This window comes from Podarcis erhardii (assembly GCF_964252035.2).
Source record: "Podarcis erhardii genome assembly, chromosome: Z".
Taxonomy (NCBI): domain Eukaryota; kingdom Metazoa; phylum Chordata; class Lepidosauria; order Squamata; family Lacertidae; genus Podarcis; species Podarcis erhardii.
The window spans coordinates 1,820,917-1,835,456 of record NC_138504.1 but is presented as its reverse complement, the minus strand read 5'-3'; the positions used below and the strand labels follow the sequence as shown (position 1 = coordinate 1,835,456).

General features: G+C 46.5%; 1 protein-coding gene across 1 annotated transcript in view; it reads right to left on the bottom strand.

Annotated features, from left to right (window-relative positions):
- Positions 1-9,683, bottom strand: part of HS6ST2 (heparan sulfate 6-O-sulfotransferase 2) — a 147,936-nt gene extending 138,253 nt beyond the window's left edge. Inside the window, exon 1 of the mRNA XM_081846809.1 lies at positions 8,466-9,683. Coding sequence (XP_081702935.1) covers positions 8,466-9,004 — 539 coding nt within the window. The 5' untranslated portion in view covers positions 9,005-9,683. The remainder of the gene's footprint in view (positions 1-8,465) is intronic.
- Between the last annotated feature and the right edge of the window lie 4,857 nt (positions 9,684-14,540).

The following is a 14,540-nucleotide window of genomic DNA, read 5'->3' as shown; positions in this document are numbered from 1 at the left end:
TGATTTCTGACTGCTGCTCATTTCTTTACTTTACTGTCATTTCGAGTCTTCTGTCTCTTCCCCCCTCGTCACACTCACCTCTCCACAGGACTCATGTGCATTATCGATGGGAAAGGTCTATTAAAATGACATCTACCTCCAGGATGAGAAAACACCCATGACAACTGAAGTAGCTTTTAAAAGCTATTACATGCTCACACCCCTTCACTACTGTCAAAAAAGGAAGTCCAGGAGATTATGACTGACTGCTGAGTATTCATTTAAAATCCAGCTACAATTCCAGACGCAGACACATGACCACAGCAATGGCATCTGGGAGGTCTTAAAAATTAACTGTCAGGGAACTGCCATCGGAGCCAGAGGGAGAGGGAGGGCTCCAGAGGGATTCCGGAGAGCGTCCCGGGAGGGAGAGTAGCAGCCCATCTTCTGGGGAAGGAAATCAGCGTAGCACCAGTGGAGAAGGGGGGCAGATGGGGGAATCGGCGAGGTGGCTCCATGACTCCTCACCGGAGACCAGTGGGGAGAGCACGGGTCCTCCGCTGCCCACACCCTCCCTGCGCAGAAGGCTTCTGCGCAGGGAGAGTAGGCGGAGACTAGGCGTCAAAGAGCTTCTTTGCTGGAAGAAGTTCAAGAAATGCCCACTGACGGATTCTGCCAGCGATTGAGACAGCCACGGGTGAGTGGCTGTCCAGACAGAAAGGGTTCACTCAGGCAACCCAGCCAGGTGTGGCACCGATTTTACGCACGAGCAACCCCTAGAACCATTACATTAACCAACTTGGCGGACTGCTTAATGATTTTCCTGCATGTTGTAGCAAACATAATGCACTATGCTAAAGGCTGTGTGATTTTTAATTGCACCTTCACTGGTTATTTTAGAGTATTTTATTGTATTGCAATTTGCATTCCACTGAATTAAAAGTGTAATACAATGCAATAAAATAAAAAATATAAAAGAAGGAACAAAAATACAATTAAAAATCACTATAGGCGGCATGCCCACTATTTGAAATTTGCCAGGTGCAAATTTCAGCCACTTGTGACCAAGTGAAGATGCCTGGGCGCCAAATGTCTCCACCATCTGGAAGTGCCTGCCTGGGCATCCTTCGATCTTGACTGTTTTCACACACTAGCAGCACCTCCTATAGAATTCTCTTTGTTATATTTTATCTGCACAATCAGAATGAATTTCAGGAACCAAAAGGTCCTATGGAAAAATACAAATTTCGAGCCATCCAGCCCCAAAATGGCAACAAGGCATTCTGTTTTGGCAACTGTAAGTTTAAGGAGCCATTTGGAGCCTAGCTTACTTATCCGAGTTCCTACCACTGGACCGCATGCCCTGGGCCACCTGAATGAAGCCCACGAACCACCAGTGGCCCAAGGACTACAATCAATCATATATTATAGAGTCACAGATCCATTAAAACAAAACTAAGTAAGAGTATGTTTTAATGATCACATTTTTATTCTTAAAGCACAATATGATACCAGAGGGGAGGAACATGAAATACAAATGGCAATTAAGAGTGAGTGTACCCCCCCTTATGAGACATTTAAGCAGAAAAGAGGAACTTGGCCACTAACTCTGTCATTAACTTGTTTGTATCAGCCAATAAGCTCACTGGAAGGACAGATCCAATACTTTGGCCCCTCATGAGAAGAGAAGACTCCCTGGAAAAGACCCTGATTTTGGGAAAGATGGAGGGCACAAGGAGAAGGGGACGGCAGAGGACGAGATGGCTGGGCAGTGTTCTCGAAGCTACCAGCATGAGTTTGACCAAACTGTGGGAGGCAGTGGAAGACAGGAGTGCCTGGCGTGCTCTAGTCCATGGGGTCACGAAGAGTCGGACATGACTAAACAACAAAAGCAGCCAATAAATATTCCAGATATACCTCCTAGCATCCTTCCAGGGTGTTTCCTCATAAGGGGCAAAGTGGTCCATTATATTCAAAAGAGGCATGGCCCAGATTAGGAATCCCTAACCTAGAACAGGGTGGGAAAATCCATGGCTCTCCAGATGTAGCTTCACTGCTACTTCCATCAGCCCTGACTATTGGCCCTGCCGCTTGGAGCCAATCCAGCAACAGCTGGAGGGCCATCGGTTCACCATCCCTGACTGCTAGAGAGCCAGGGATAACAGAGTTGTGCGTGTTTGGTTTTTAAAGGAAAACTCAATTTAAACCACAGGGACATTTGCAAGAGTCAATGGTTTCTAGAAAGCCTCCAATATAGCTTGTTATGCACTCCTGCCTCAAACACCACTGCGAGTATCTCCAGAGGTCCCTGTTGCTTCATTTTTCTCTTCGTTACAACATGGACCCTGGATTTATTGCTACAGACAAGTTAGGTAGATGCTTTCCATAATAATTAGCTGAGGCTGGGAAGGCTCTCAATTCCTTCAGACTCTCTTGCCCAGGTGTTCGGATTTTTTGTTGTTTTTCCTGGATGTTTTTTTCTGCTTTCCTCACCAGGAGCTCTGTGGTGTCTATGAGTCAATCAAATGACCCTGGAAAGTAACATTTTCTCCCTAATCCAGTCTCCCATAATGAACTGACCAGTACTAATTTGGGATTAAGACATCCAGACACAGGACTGTTTCAAAGGAGATGGAAATTCCCAAGCTAACACTGCTTGGGTTTCTGCCATGTACCCTGACACCCTAGTTGTAGAAGCTGTTCCAAATGTCACCCACCCGAGAGGTGCCAGAACTTAGATCTGGCGAGTTCTGGCTGAAAAAGGCCGGCAATGCTTCTGAATACAGTTGCTGCAAATCGCAGGAGGAGAGAGGGCTCTTATGCTCAAGCCCTGCTTGAAGGTTTCCCATGGGGTCATATAGTTGGCCACCATGAGAAGAGGATGTCAGGCTAGATGGGTCATTGGCTCACTCTGCTCCTAGCCACTCACTGAATCTTAACGGTATCCCCACTAGTATAAAAAGGGAAGTCCCATTAGTATAAAAACTCAGAGGCAGAGCACTTGCCTTGCAGGCAGAAGCGAGTCTACCCCATTGTGTCAAACAGGTCTTACTCTCAGTGTCTAGGATTGTAGCTTTAGAGCAGCCTTCCCCAACCTGGTGCTCTCCAGAAGTTTTAGACTATAATGTCCATCAGCAAGTGAGCTGGCTAGGGCTGATGGGAGTTGTACTCCAATAGATCAGGAAAGCACTAGGCTGAGGAAAGCATCCTCTAGAAAGAATGTCAGGGAAAGCTAGCAACTAACATGAGAATACAGGTATGGTATGATACCTGGAAGATCTGTTGAAAGGGAGGCCCAAGGCTGTAGCTCTTTTGTGTTTTATCTCTGCCTGATCTCAGCAGAAAGAACTTTGGCTAATCCCTCACCAGCTGGTGGCTGTTAGACTGACAGCACAAAAGAAACCGAGCACAAGTTCATCTAACAGGTGTGAGGAGGAGGGAAGAGAATGATGTTCACACCCAGGTTTCCTTTTTTAGCACACACAAACTGCAATCACAATAACTGCTCATCAAGAAGACATTATTTCCAGGGGAGGAGGCTATCACCGCAGCTAGTAAGAGGGCTATGCAATTATTTTATTAAAAAGGATGAGTACAGAGACATTAAAACTGTTTTAGGGGTTGTTGTTTTTGGGTGGGGGGAGGAGGGATTCTACAAGAAAAGCAAAAGTCAGCACATAAAGAAAAAAATCCAAAATTCACAGGAGGGCAATACCTGGCCAAACAAAATGTTGCAAGCTCCCTAATTCTCCAGAACTCTTTATCTGGCTAGATATTAAACTAAGCAGCCATGGGGACAGGGCGGGAGGGGGAGGGGAAAATGCTGGATTATTGTTAAAGGCGTAAAGCAGGAGTGGGAAACCTTGGGGCTGGGGGCCAAATATGGCTGGCAGCCCTCTGTATCTGGCTCGCAGCCCTCTCCCCAGGCCACGCCGCTCACTGCCCCTGCTTCACACCCCGCCCCCCGCATGTGCTTATGCCTGGCTGGAATGTGTCCTTGAGCTCTGATGACGCCACTTATTTGTCTTGATGGAGGTGGTGGGTGTACCTGTGTCTGCCCCCAGGTCACATCTTTTGCTCCACCCACTTTTTGCCTCTGGCCGTTACTGGCATGCGCATGAACACACAGGCAGGATGATGAGCACAGATTAAATCCTGTTGGGAACAGAGTGGTGCTGCCAATGCAGGATTAAACCCTGTCCTCCAAGCCCATCAGCTGATGCCACCATGTGATGTCAGTTGGTGGCTAGATGGCCATGATTGCAGGGAAATGGCCTGGTGGGCCAAACTGGGTCCCAAGGGGGCTGGAAGTTCCCTACTCCTGGTCTGCTCTCACTTGCAGTAGCCCCCCAGGGTCACAGGCAGAGAAGGGCTTCCCCCTTCACCAGATACCTGAGACTGTTAACTGGAGACAGGAGCCACATCAGGGAGAGGTCACTGCAGGAGAAGGATCTAGGAGTCTTGGTTGACCACAAACTTGACATGAGCCAACAGTGTGACGCGGCAGCTAAAAAAGCCAATGCAATTCTGGGCTGCATCAATATATATATATATAGCATCTAGTATAGCATCTAGATCAAGGGAAGTAATAGTGCCACTGTATTCTGCTCTGGTCAGACCTCACCTGGAGTACTGTGTCCAGTTCTGGGCACCACACTTCAAGAAGGACACTGACAAACTGACACAACCAGTTTCACATAAATCTGTGCTTAGACCTGATGGTTCAGATAGCATGCAACAGAATAAATATTAAGGAAATGTGTATGGCAGCCACATTTTGCTTTTTGTTCCACCTACCTCATGTTTACCCTGCCTATACTAGGATAATCACAGTTGTATATGCTTTTTAAAAATCAAATTGTTAATTACTGCAATCAAGTATTTTTTTAAAAGCATCCAAGGCACTGTTTGGAATGGGAACAAATGCCCTTATCAGCAACACAGCTTATCATTGCAGTTCAGGCTTTTCTTTTCATTTTTAATGACTGCACATATTTAGAAATTTCAAGTACCAGAAGATGCCAAACTTAAACCCAAACCCAGTTCAGGAGTGAGAAGTCACCTTGCTTCTTAGAGCAAAGATTTAAAATATACTAAATTCGCAGATGATTCTCAAAAATCAGAACTCTGCTCATAAGCGCACCTCAGTGGCTTTATCAACACAGCGGCTTTCAGGTCTGATTAGAGACCTAAAAGAAATAAGGAAAGATTTGAACACAGAGAGAGAGATGGAGAGAAAAGAACCCCCTGGATAAAAAGCCACAGAGTAGCTGTTTTTGAGAAAGGTTTCTGAAAAGAAACCATTTTTTTGCAGAAGAACTTGGTCCTATTTATATGTGACTGAAAGCAACTAGGATTCCCCCAAAAGGCAGCAGAGATCGTCTCCTGGATTTATCCACAAACCACAGGCCTTCCTTCCACAGCTGTCACAAACAAAGCTACCCGTAAGCCATGCGACTTGGGTGAACCACAAGCTTTATTGAAAGCTCTGCTGAAAATAAGCCACACAGCCTGCACATCCCTTTGTTCCAAATAGCCATTTTAGGATGGATCTCTGCTGTGCCTCTTAGCCCTGTATCATGCATGCACCCACACACCCTTCCCTCCTTTGTGCCTCCCCCCCCCCCCGCTGCACACACAAAGAAGCTCTGTACTGTATATGCTTGTCCCAAATTCATATGCAGCTCAAGTCTCTGAGTATCTGGGACTCAGTGGTTTCCTTGGTTCACAGCTGATCTGTGCATGTTGTGCTTGTGATCCCAAGGCATTTCACACTTCAGAGCAACTCAGGATATACCCCAGACAATCTCCTGCTACAGCTCTCTCCCTGGGTCTCCAGTCAAAAAACTAGAAGATATTTTATATCAGTGACCAAGACCAGTCATGCAAAAGCACAAACAGGCAGCCAATGCAAAGGACCCTGGAACAAAGAACACAGAGACATAAAATTCAATTACTGGGAGAGACCCCTGAACCTCAGGAAAGTTTATCCCATCAGTCTCCAGAAATTGGATTAGTTAACAGCCCCAGAGTTGTTTAAACTATTTAAAATAGGTCTTTTGTATGCTAAACAGGGGCTCTGTTTTTGAATTGCAAATACCAAGCAAATCATTATCTCAGTTCCTGCGATGGACAAGGCTCCTGGATTAACAAGCAGCAGCTGCTCATGTCCTTCCAGGTGCAATGTTTGTAGATGGGCTGAGAAAAAGAAGAAATTAGGGGACGCAAATAAAGCTGAAACTCAATGAGAAATAAAAAACACCTCTGGCAGTAAGTGAAAAGAATTAACTCTGCATATTTCATGTTTTACAAAGGAAGGTGTGGGCCTCCCTTCCCTTACTGTCCCTACTCGATCCCAAACATGCTAGGCGCTAGATGTGGTGCTCCCACTGGCAGTAGGGAGGTGGGTGGGCATGGAAAAATGCAGTCCCTGGAGCAAAGAAGTGCAGCATGAACTTTCAAAGCCAATGAGAGGTCTTGCACGGCTCAGCAGAGTCTACCTTCCTCAAACATAACCAGCATCAACAGATGGAGAAAGCACATAGAGAAGTTGCAAGAGCACCTTGACTCTGAAAGGGCTGTTCATCTGTCTCTCTCACACACACCCTCACACAATTTTTATGACACATTCAACCAGCCTTGTGCTAGACAGCACTGTCTACAAAGAGGCGACTTCATACTGAACTGAAAATGCTATTTTGGACACAGGACCAAAAGCAAGATATCTAGCTGGGTGGGAGGGCAGAATTAGCTCAGAGGAAGGGCAGTGAGCTTACAGCAGAAAAAGATAAGGCTGTGAAGATAAGGCCCACTAATCCCTCAGGTGTCTGGGGCTTTGAGCCGGCTTGGTAACATCATCTCACTGAACAATGGGGAACCTGTGGACCTTCAGACGTTGTTGGCCTACAAATTCCATCATCCATGCTGGCTGGGGATCATAGGAGTTGGGATTCCAATAACATCCAGAGGGCCACATGCCTGAGATCTAGTATCTCTTATGTGAACCGGCCTAAAATCAAGAGATAGGTACCACCGATTGCTAAATCAGTTTTCTCCAGCATGGAGCCCTGCAGATATTTTGGACAACAGCCCCCATCAATCCCAGCCATGCTGATGGGATTTGGAGTCCAGGAACATCTGGAAGGCACCCTAAATAGTTGGGTATTGTTTTCATTGTTAGCTCAGTCTTAAGTACTAGCCAATGGGCAATAAAGGATGCATTTTGGGGAAAGGCAGAGGACTTTGCTTACCCAGATAAATGAAATCAACTTCAAAATAAAACAAAAACCTGTGATACACTTGAATAACCCGCATTTATGGTTCCTGCTAATTGCAGAGGGTGGAAGAACAGAGCAAAAAAAAGAGAGGGTCTTTAAGGTTCCCAAGTGCAAACTGGACAGCTGTAATGTGCAGAGATGGTAACAGATTACTATAAAATTGCTCTTGAATGGGCAATGGGGGAGGGCTGGAGGAATTGCCAGATCATAATGTCCGGAAGGGGGAAGGATACCTGGGAAATATTGGAATGCTTTTATTACTGTGCTAGAACACTGGAGTGAGAATTGAAAGGGTTGGAGAGATTACATGTTCTATGGAGCGAAAGATTCTCTCTCCAGAAAGGAGAAATGAGGCGAGGGGAGATGTATTATTATTAACCCTCCATAGGTTTTTTTAGAGGCAAGGAATTTTCTGTTTGCAAAGGATGGGATGAAACCAAGAGGAAATCTAGATCCCAGTGTATTTTTAAGAAGCCAGTGCTAGAACACCAGATCCTAACCCAGTTTCCTCAAAAAGAAATGTTGATTGGGAATTCTTTCCAGGCAGGCATCTCCTGGAAGGTTCCACTGGAACCAAGGGAACTATTTCCCCCCCAATCAGGTGTGCTTGGGATTGTGAGACCAAGTTGGACTCTTCAGGGTTTTTACTCAAAAACTGGGCAACAGGAAGATCACAAGGGCTCTCCATGGAGATAAGGAGAGTGGAGGATAGCAGGCCTCAATTCTGTGCATGTTTACTGCAATGTAAACCAGGGTCTTATTCCCATAAGAACATAATAAGAGCCTCTTGGATCAGGCCAGTGGCCCCTATAGCCCAGTATCCTGTTCTCACAGTGTCCCTACAGGGAATGTTGAGCCAGATGAGCCATTGGCCTGATCCAGCTGGCTCTTGTGAGGTTCTCATGGGAAGACGACCCTGGTTTCCTTTAGAGTAAACATGCACAGGATTGAGGCCTGCCATCCTCCACTCACTTTATATCCATGGAGAGCTCTGATTCTTATGGGACACCAGATAAGGCCAATTGCTCATTTAGCCCAGCGTCTTCTTCCCATCAGAGCCGGCTGGGCTGCTGAACCAGACGGGGCATGGGCCTGATCCAGGGGGGTGTTGTTCTGAACGTAGTAAGGTGACGCGCCGGCCACCCCAGATGGGCCCGCTCCATCCGTAGGGATCTCCCTGCTTTGTCCCCCGCCCCGCCTGTGTCTCACCTGGTGGGGCGCAGCTTGGCGTCCTTTTTGCTGTCCACCACGGCCGGGACGCAGTTGGTCAGCTCGGTCCAGTCGGCGTGGAGCCCGCAGCTCCAGCCAGTGGAGAAGCGGGAGAAGAGCCAGGTCTCTCGCTTGCCCGGCCGGAGGCAGGTGCACTTTTTCTGCCCGGCCTTGCACTCGCAAGGTTGCTCCAGCTGGATGTTGCGCACCAGGTGGCGCCCGAAGGTGGTGCCTCCCGTCTTCTGGATGTGCAGGAAAACGATCAGATCGTCGCCAGCGATGTGGAAGTCCACTCGGCGCAGCAGGTCGGCTTCCGAGAAGTTCAGGCGCGGCACGAAGCGCGGAGGGCTCTCGTCCTCCGCCCGGTAAGGGTCCCCTCCCTGGCCGGCCTGGCGCGCCAGCAGGGCGGACGGGGCGGCCTCGGCCAGGCGCTGCCGCAGCTGGCACTCGCTACCCGGGCACACGTACTGCAGCACCAGCCCCCCGAAGAGCAGCAGCATCACCAGCGCCGCCAGCCCCCGGTGCCAGCGTTCCTCCATGGCCGGGGCGGGCGCATCGCCGCCGCCCGACGGCCCCGGTCACCGCCCCGCCAGCGTCGTCGTCGCCGACGTCCTCCTTCTCGCCGCTGCCTCCATACCGGTGCGCACCGAAGAACGGCTCCCTCCACCTTCTCCTGCCGCCGACGCCGTCGCTCTGCCTGCCCGCTGCGGCTCCAGCGCCCGCCCCCGGCCCGCCCCTCGACGGCTGCAGTCCCCGCCTCAGGAGCGGCCTCTCCACTCAGAAGAAGCCTTTGTCTTTTCTGCCGGAGCGCCCGCGCCTCGCTTGCCTCCTCTTCCTCCTCCTCCTAAAGGCAGCCGGACCCACCCCGAGCGCAGCGCCGACCCCGGCAGGAGCAGAGACCGGCTTAGTGGCCCGATCCTCCACTCCAAAGACGTGCCTCGCTCTCCTGGTTGCTGGCGCGGTTTCTCCCTATCGCTCCTAGGAAGAGGCGCCGCTGAAAGATTCACACGTCCTGGGGGGGACCTGGGCACTGTCGCTCTTCCACGCAGCTTTCTCCGGCCTCCCCCCCCCCCCGTCCAGTTTGGGAGCCTCTAAGGCCGCCTCCTTTCCCTAGAGCCATCATTTATTTCCCTCTCTCATACACGCGCACATATAATGCCTGCCTTCCATGTTTCCACCCCCTGGGTTGGCAATGGCTTTTCCCAACCTGGTGCCCTCCATAAGTTTCTGAGACTCCCATTCCCATCATCCCTGACGTGGCAGGCGCTGTGATCTGAAGAACACCAGCCTAGGGTTGAAGGCCAGTCTCAGGGATCACACCAGAATACATTCAGCAGGGGAAAAAGGCCTCTTAGTAGGTGAAAAAATTGACAACACCAGCACCAGTTTTCATCAGAAGGTCTCAAGGTTTAAAATTCAGAATTGAAAACGTATGGGTTAAGAACACTAGATGCTACCAGGAAGCCCAAAAGCAAACCAGGAGGGCAATAGTTGCAAGTGTGTCCCCAGCATAATGGAGACTAGGGCTGAGTGTAACAACACTCAGATGCACACTGCCTCTGGATATGGAGGTTCTATTAATCAGGGCTAATAAGAACATAAGGAAAGCCTGGTTGCTGGATCAGACTAAAGGCCTATCTAGTCCCATTTATCACAGAGGCCAAGCAGATGCTTAATAGAAGCCTACTGGTAGGACATCATTACTGCCATTATAGAGTTGGAAGGGACCCCTAGGGGTTATCTAGTCCAGCGCCCTGCAATGTACTTCATTTTATGCCACCTTTCTATTACAGGTGGCACCGTGGGTCAGCGCATCTGGTTGTCCACCAGAAGGCTGGTGGTTCATTTGGTGGGGAGAGAGACTGTACTATTATATCTCCTCACACTTTTCCAACATATATTTTGAAAGTGAGCCAAGATGAAGGGCATACTGTATTGCTAACCTCTCCCACTCCCCCCAAAAAAGTATCCAAGTCATGGAACCCATCAAGTTGATTTGATTCCATTTGAGTTCCACTCCTACCCAGAATAAATGTCATTTGAAGGAGCTGTGTTGTGAAATGTTCAGTTTGCAAAAGGCTATGTATTTCCATTCCAGTGTTTCAAGCAATCTGAAGGGGGGGATGAGTATATTCAATCCACTTGTTTTTGCTTTAACTATGATATATTTACTTTAAAAATTAATAGACACATAAAGCAAGGAGGGAGGAGCCCTACACATTGACTACTAATTCATTGTGGGAATCAGAGGTTGTCTAATTTTGATGTGAAATTCATACATACCATAAAAGACGTGATGCATACAGGGGATGGCGCTCCCTGACAAACCATTAGCAGGAACAAGCTAAAATAAGCAATGATCAGTCCTTCACAGTTGAGGTATCATTGCCCATCTTCCTGCATCAAGCCAGTTGCCGCTTACCAAGCTGAATGTGGGAAATGAATGTGCACTTTCCATTTAGGCTGGAATTGTGCCTGTCAGATCTGACCAGTCTTTCCACCACCTGCCGCTACCTGGTGCCTTCTGCATGCAAAGCGGATATTCTGCTGTTGAATGAAGCCCACCCCCTTCTTTCCATGCTTCCGTGCTTCAAGAAATATATTAGCATGACTTCATTCAGCATTCACAGGGGCCCCCATTCCTGATCTCGAAGCATCAAGGCTGTTTCCCTGCACCCCTTCCGGACCCAGGAGCCTGGTGGGGGGCAAATGTTGCAAGAGGGTGGCTGGTCTTTGAGTGAAGGGCTCCGGGCGGGGAAGGCTGCCCAGATTGCTGCAATGTGATACATATAATGTGGTATAATGAAAGATAGGCAGAAGGCACATTTGGCGCGCACACACACACACAGAGAGAGAGAGAGAGAGAGAGAGACCCTCCTAGTGTCCCAATTTTCCAGGGATGTCCCTGATTTAGAGAAGCCTTCTAGGGCTGCCATACGTTTGGACTGTCAAAATGGCATCCAGTCGGATTTTTGCTGAATCAGTAAAAAAATGTCCGGTGAAACCCGGACATATGGCAACCAGGGCGATTTTTAAAAGAAAAATGCTGTAAAAAGCCAAAAAAAGGAGCCCAAAACCTTTTTTTTTTTTCATTAGAGAAATGTTGGAGGAGATAAATAACTATACAACCTTTAGAAGACATCTGAAGGCAGTCCTGTATAGGGAAGTTTTTAAATATTGAATGTTTTATGTATGCTGGAAGCCATCCACAGTGGCTGGGGAAACCCAGGGGATAAATATTCTTATTCTTATTATTAAACAGCATGTCCCTATTTTCATTGGAGAAATGTTGGAGGGTTATGTATAATGTTTTCGCCTGGTGCTCAAAGATATGCAATGAAGGCACCCATTGAGCCTCCCTGGGAAGAGCATTCCACAGTTGCCAGGAAGCCACCACAGCTCATGCCAGCACCCCCTTTTTATTTTTTAAAGATAGGAGCATATGAATGAATACTAGCTGTGATAGCTGGGCTCCTGAAGACTCCTGGGAAGTGTAGTTTGCTAAGGGTGCTGACAATTGTTAGAGATCTCTGTTCCCCTCACAGAGCTACAATTCCTGAAGTGGTTTCACAATCAATCTTCCTAGGAGACTCCGGGAATTTTAGCTCTGTGATGGGAATAGGGGTCCTCCCAAAAACTCTCAGCACCAGTAACAGACTTCAGTTCCCAGGATCCTTTGGGCAAAGCCATGAGTGCTTAAAGTGGGATGAGGCTGCTTTAAATGTATACAGTCATATCTCAGGTTGAAGTAGCTTCGGGATAAGTATTTTCGGGTTGTGCGCTGCAACGACCCGGAAGTAACGGAGCACGTTACTTCCGGGTTTTGCTGCTCGCGCAGGCGCAGGCGCTCAAAATGACATCACACACATGCGTGGAAGTGGTGAATCGTATAAAATCGTCATGATGGGGGACATGAACGGAGTCGTCTCCACAAATATGGATAAAGCACAGAGACAAGTGATTTCTAAGGAAGGGAGACTACCAAAGACTTTTTTCGAAATGACTGACACCATGGACCTTATTGATATTTGGAGAACAAGGAACCCCCTGGAAAGAGAGGGAACCTTCTTCTCTGAAGCAAAAATGACATGGACCAGAATTGACCAAATTTGGATTTCTAGTAATCTAGCATCAAGAGTCAAAAAAACAGAAATCTGCCCAAAAACCTGCTCCGACCATAATGCAGTAATGATGGAGATGAAATTAACAACAGCTGGAACTTTTAGATGGAGAATGAATGACACCCTATTTAGAGATGAAGAAGTTTATAAGAAGGCCCAAAAAATATTGAAAGACTACTTCGAGATAAATATGAGAACAGAAGTGGAGAAAAGAACAATATGGGACGCAAGTAAGGCCGTGATGCGTGGTTTCCTAATTCAGCAGAACTCTATAAAGAGGAGAAAACAAAATGAGAGGAAAGAAAAAATCATGGAAAAAATGAAAGAAGGAGAGAAGAAATTGAGATCCAAACCAAAGTCCCAAGAGATTCTGAGAGAAATAAAGTATTATCAGACGCAATATATGGAACTTATGAATCAAGAAATAGAATGGAAAATAAAGCAAATGAGACAAAAAACATTTGAATCGGCGGATAAATGTGGGAAACTGCTGTCATGGCAATTGAAAAAGAGGCAAAAACTGAATACTGTGACATCTCTCGAAGTAGATGGGAAAATTATTCACAAACCGAATGAGATAAGCAACTGTTTTCAAAGTTTTTTCAAGAAATTATATGCACAAGGGCCAGTAAATGTACAAGAAATAGAAGAATTCATTAGAAAATATGGATTACCAAAGATTTCAGAACAAAATAAGATGATTTTGAATGAGAAAATTACAGAACAAGAGATAGAGGGTGCCATTCAGAATATGCAATTGGGGAAATCACCAGGACCAGACGGATTGACTGCTAAATACTACAAAGTGCTGAAGGAATGGTTAATACAACCATTGAAGGAAGTTTGTAATCAAATCCTGGAGGGGAAAAAGGCCCCTGAATCGTGGAAAGAGGCATTTATTTCGCTTATACCGAAAACAGAGACTGGGAAAAACCAGGTTAAGAACTATCGCCCTATATCATTGTTGAACGTGGATTACAAAATTTTTGCAGACATTTTAGCAAAAAGATTTAAGAGAGTGCTGTTAGGGGAGATTCACAAGGACCAAACAGGCTTTCTCCCAGGGAGACATATGTCAGATAATGTGAGGAACATTATAGATATTTTGGAACTGTTGGAGGTGGACATCAACAGGAAGGCAGTTCTGATTTTTGTGGATGCGGAGAAAGCCTTTGACAATATTTGTTGGAGCTTTATGAAGAAGAATCTCCAAGGGATGGGGGTAGGCCAAGGTTTTGAAAATGGTATAGGTGCAATATATTCCGAACAAAAAGCTAAATTAATTGTGAATGGTGTGGTGATGGACGAAATATCAATAGAAAAAGGCACACGACAGGGGTGCCCAATATCCCCTCTATTATTTATATCTGTCCTGGAGGTTTTGTTAAACATGATTAGAGAGGACCAGCTGGTTAAAGGGATACAGGTCGGAGCTAAACACTATAAATTAAGGGCATTTGCAGATGATCTAGTGTTAACTTTGCAACAGCCAGATGTTAGTACTAAAAGAGTATTGGAACTAATTGAGATATTTGGTCATGTAGCAGGATTTAAATTGAATAAACAGAAAACAAAAGTGTTGGAAAAAAATTTAACAATGGAAGAAAAAGAGAGATTTCAGAGTGAAACTGGTTTGGAAATAGCGAAAAAAGTGAAATACCTGGGGGTAAACCTAACATCTAAGAATGTGAATTTATTTAAAGACAATTATGAAAAATGCTGGACAGAAGTGAAGAAAGATCTAGAAATATGGTCAAGGTTGAGACTTTCCTTGTTAGGCCGAATTGCTACCATTAAGATGAATGTATTGCCAAGAATGTTGTTTTTATTTCAAACCTTACAGATTTTGGACAAGATGGACTGTTTCAAGAAGTGGCAGAAAGATATATCAAAATTTGTCTGGCAGGGCAAAAAGCCCAGAATAAAATTTAAGATTTTAACGGATGCAAAAGAT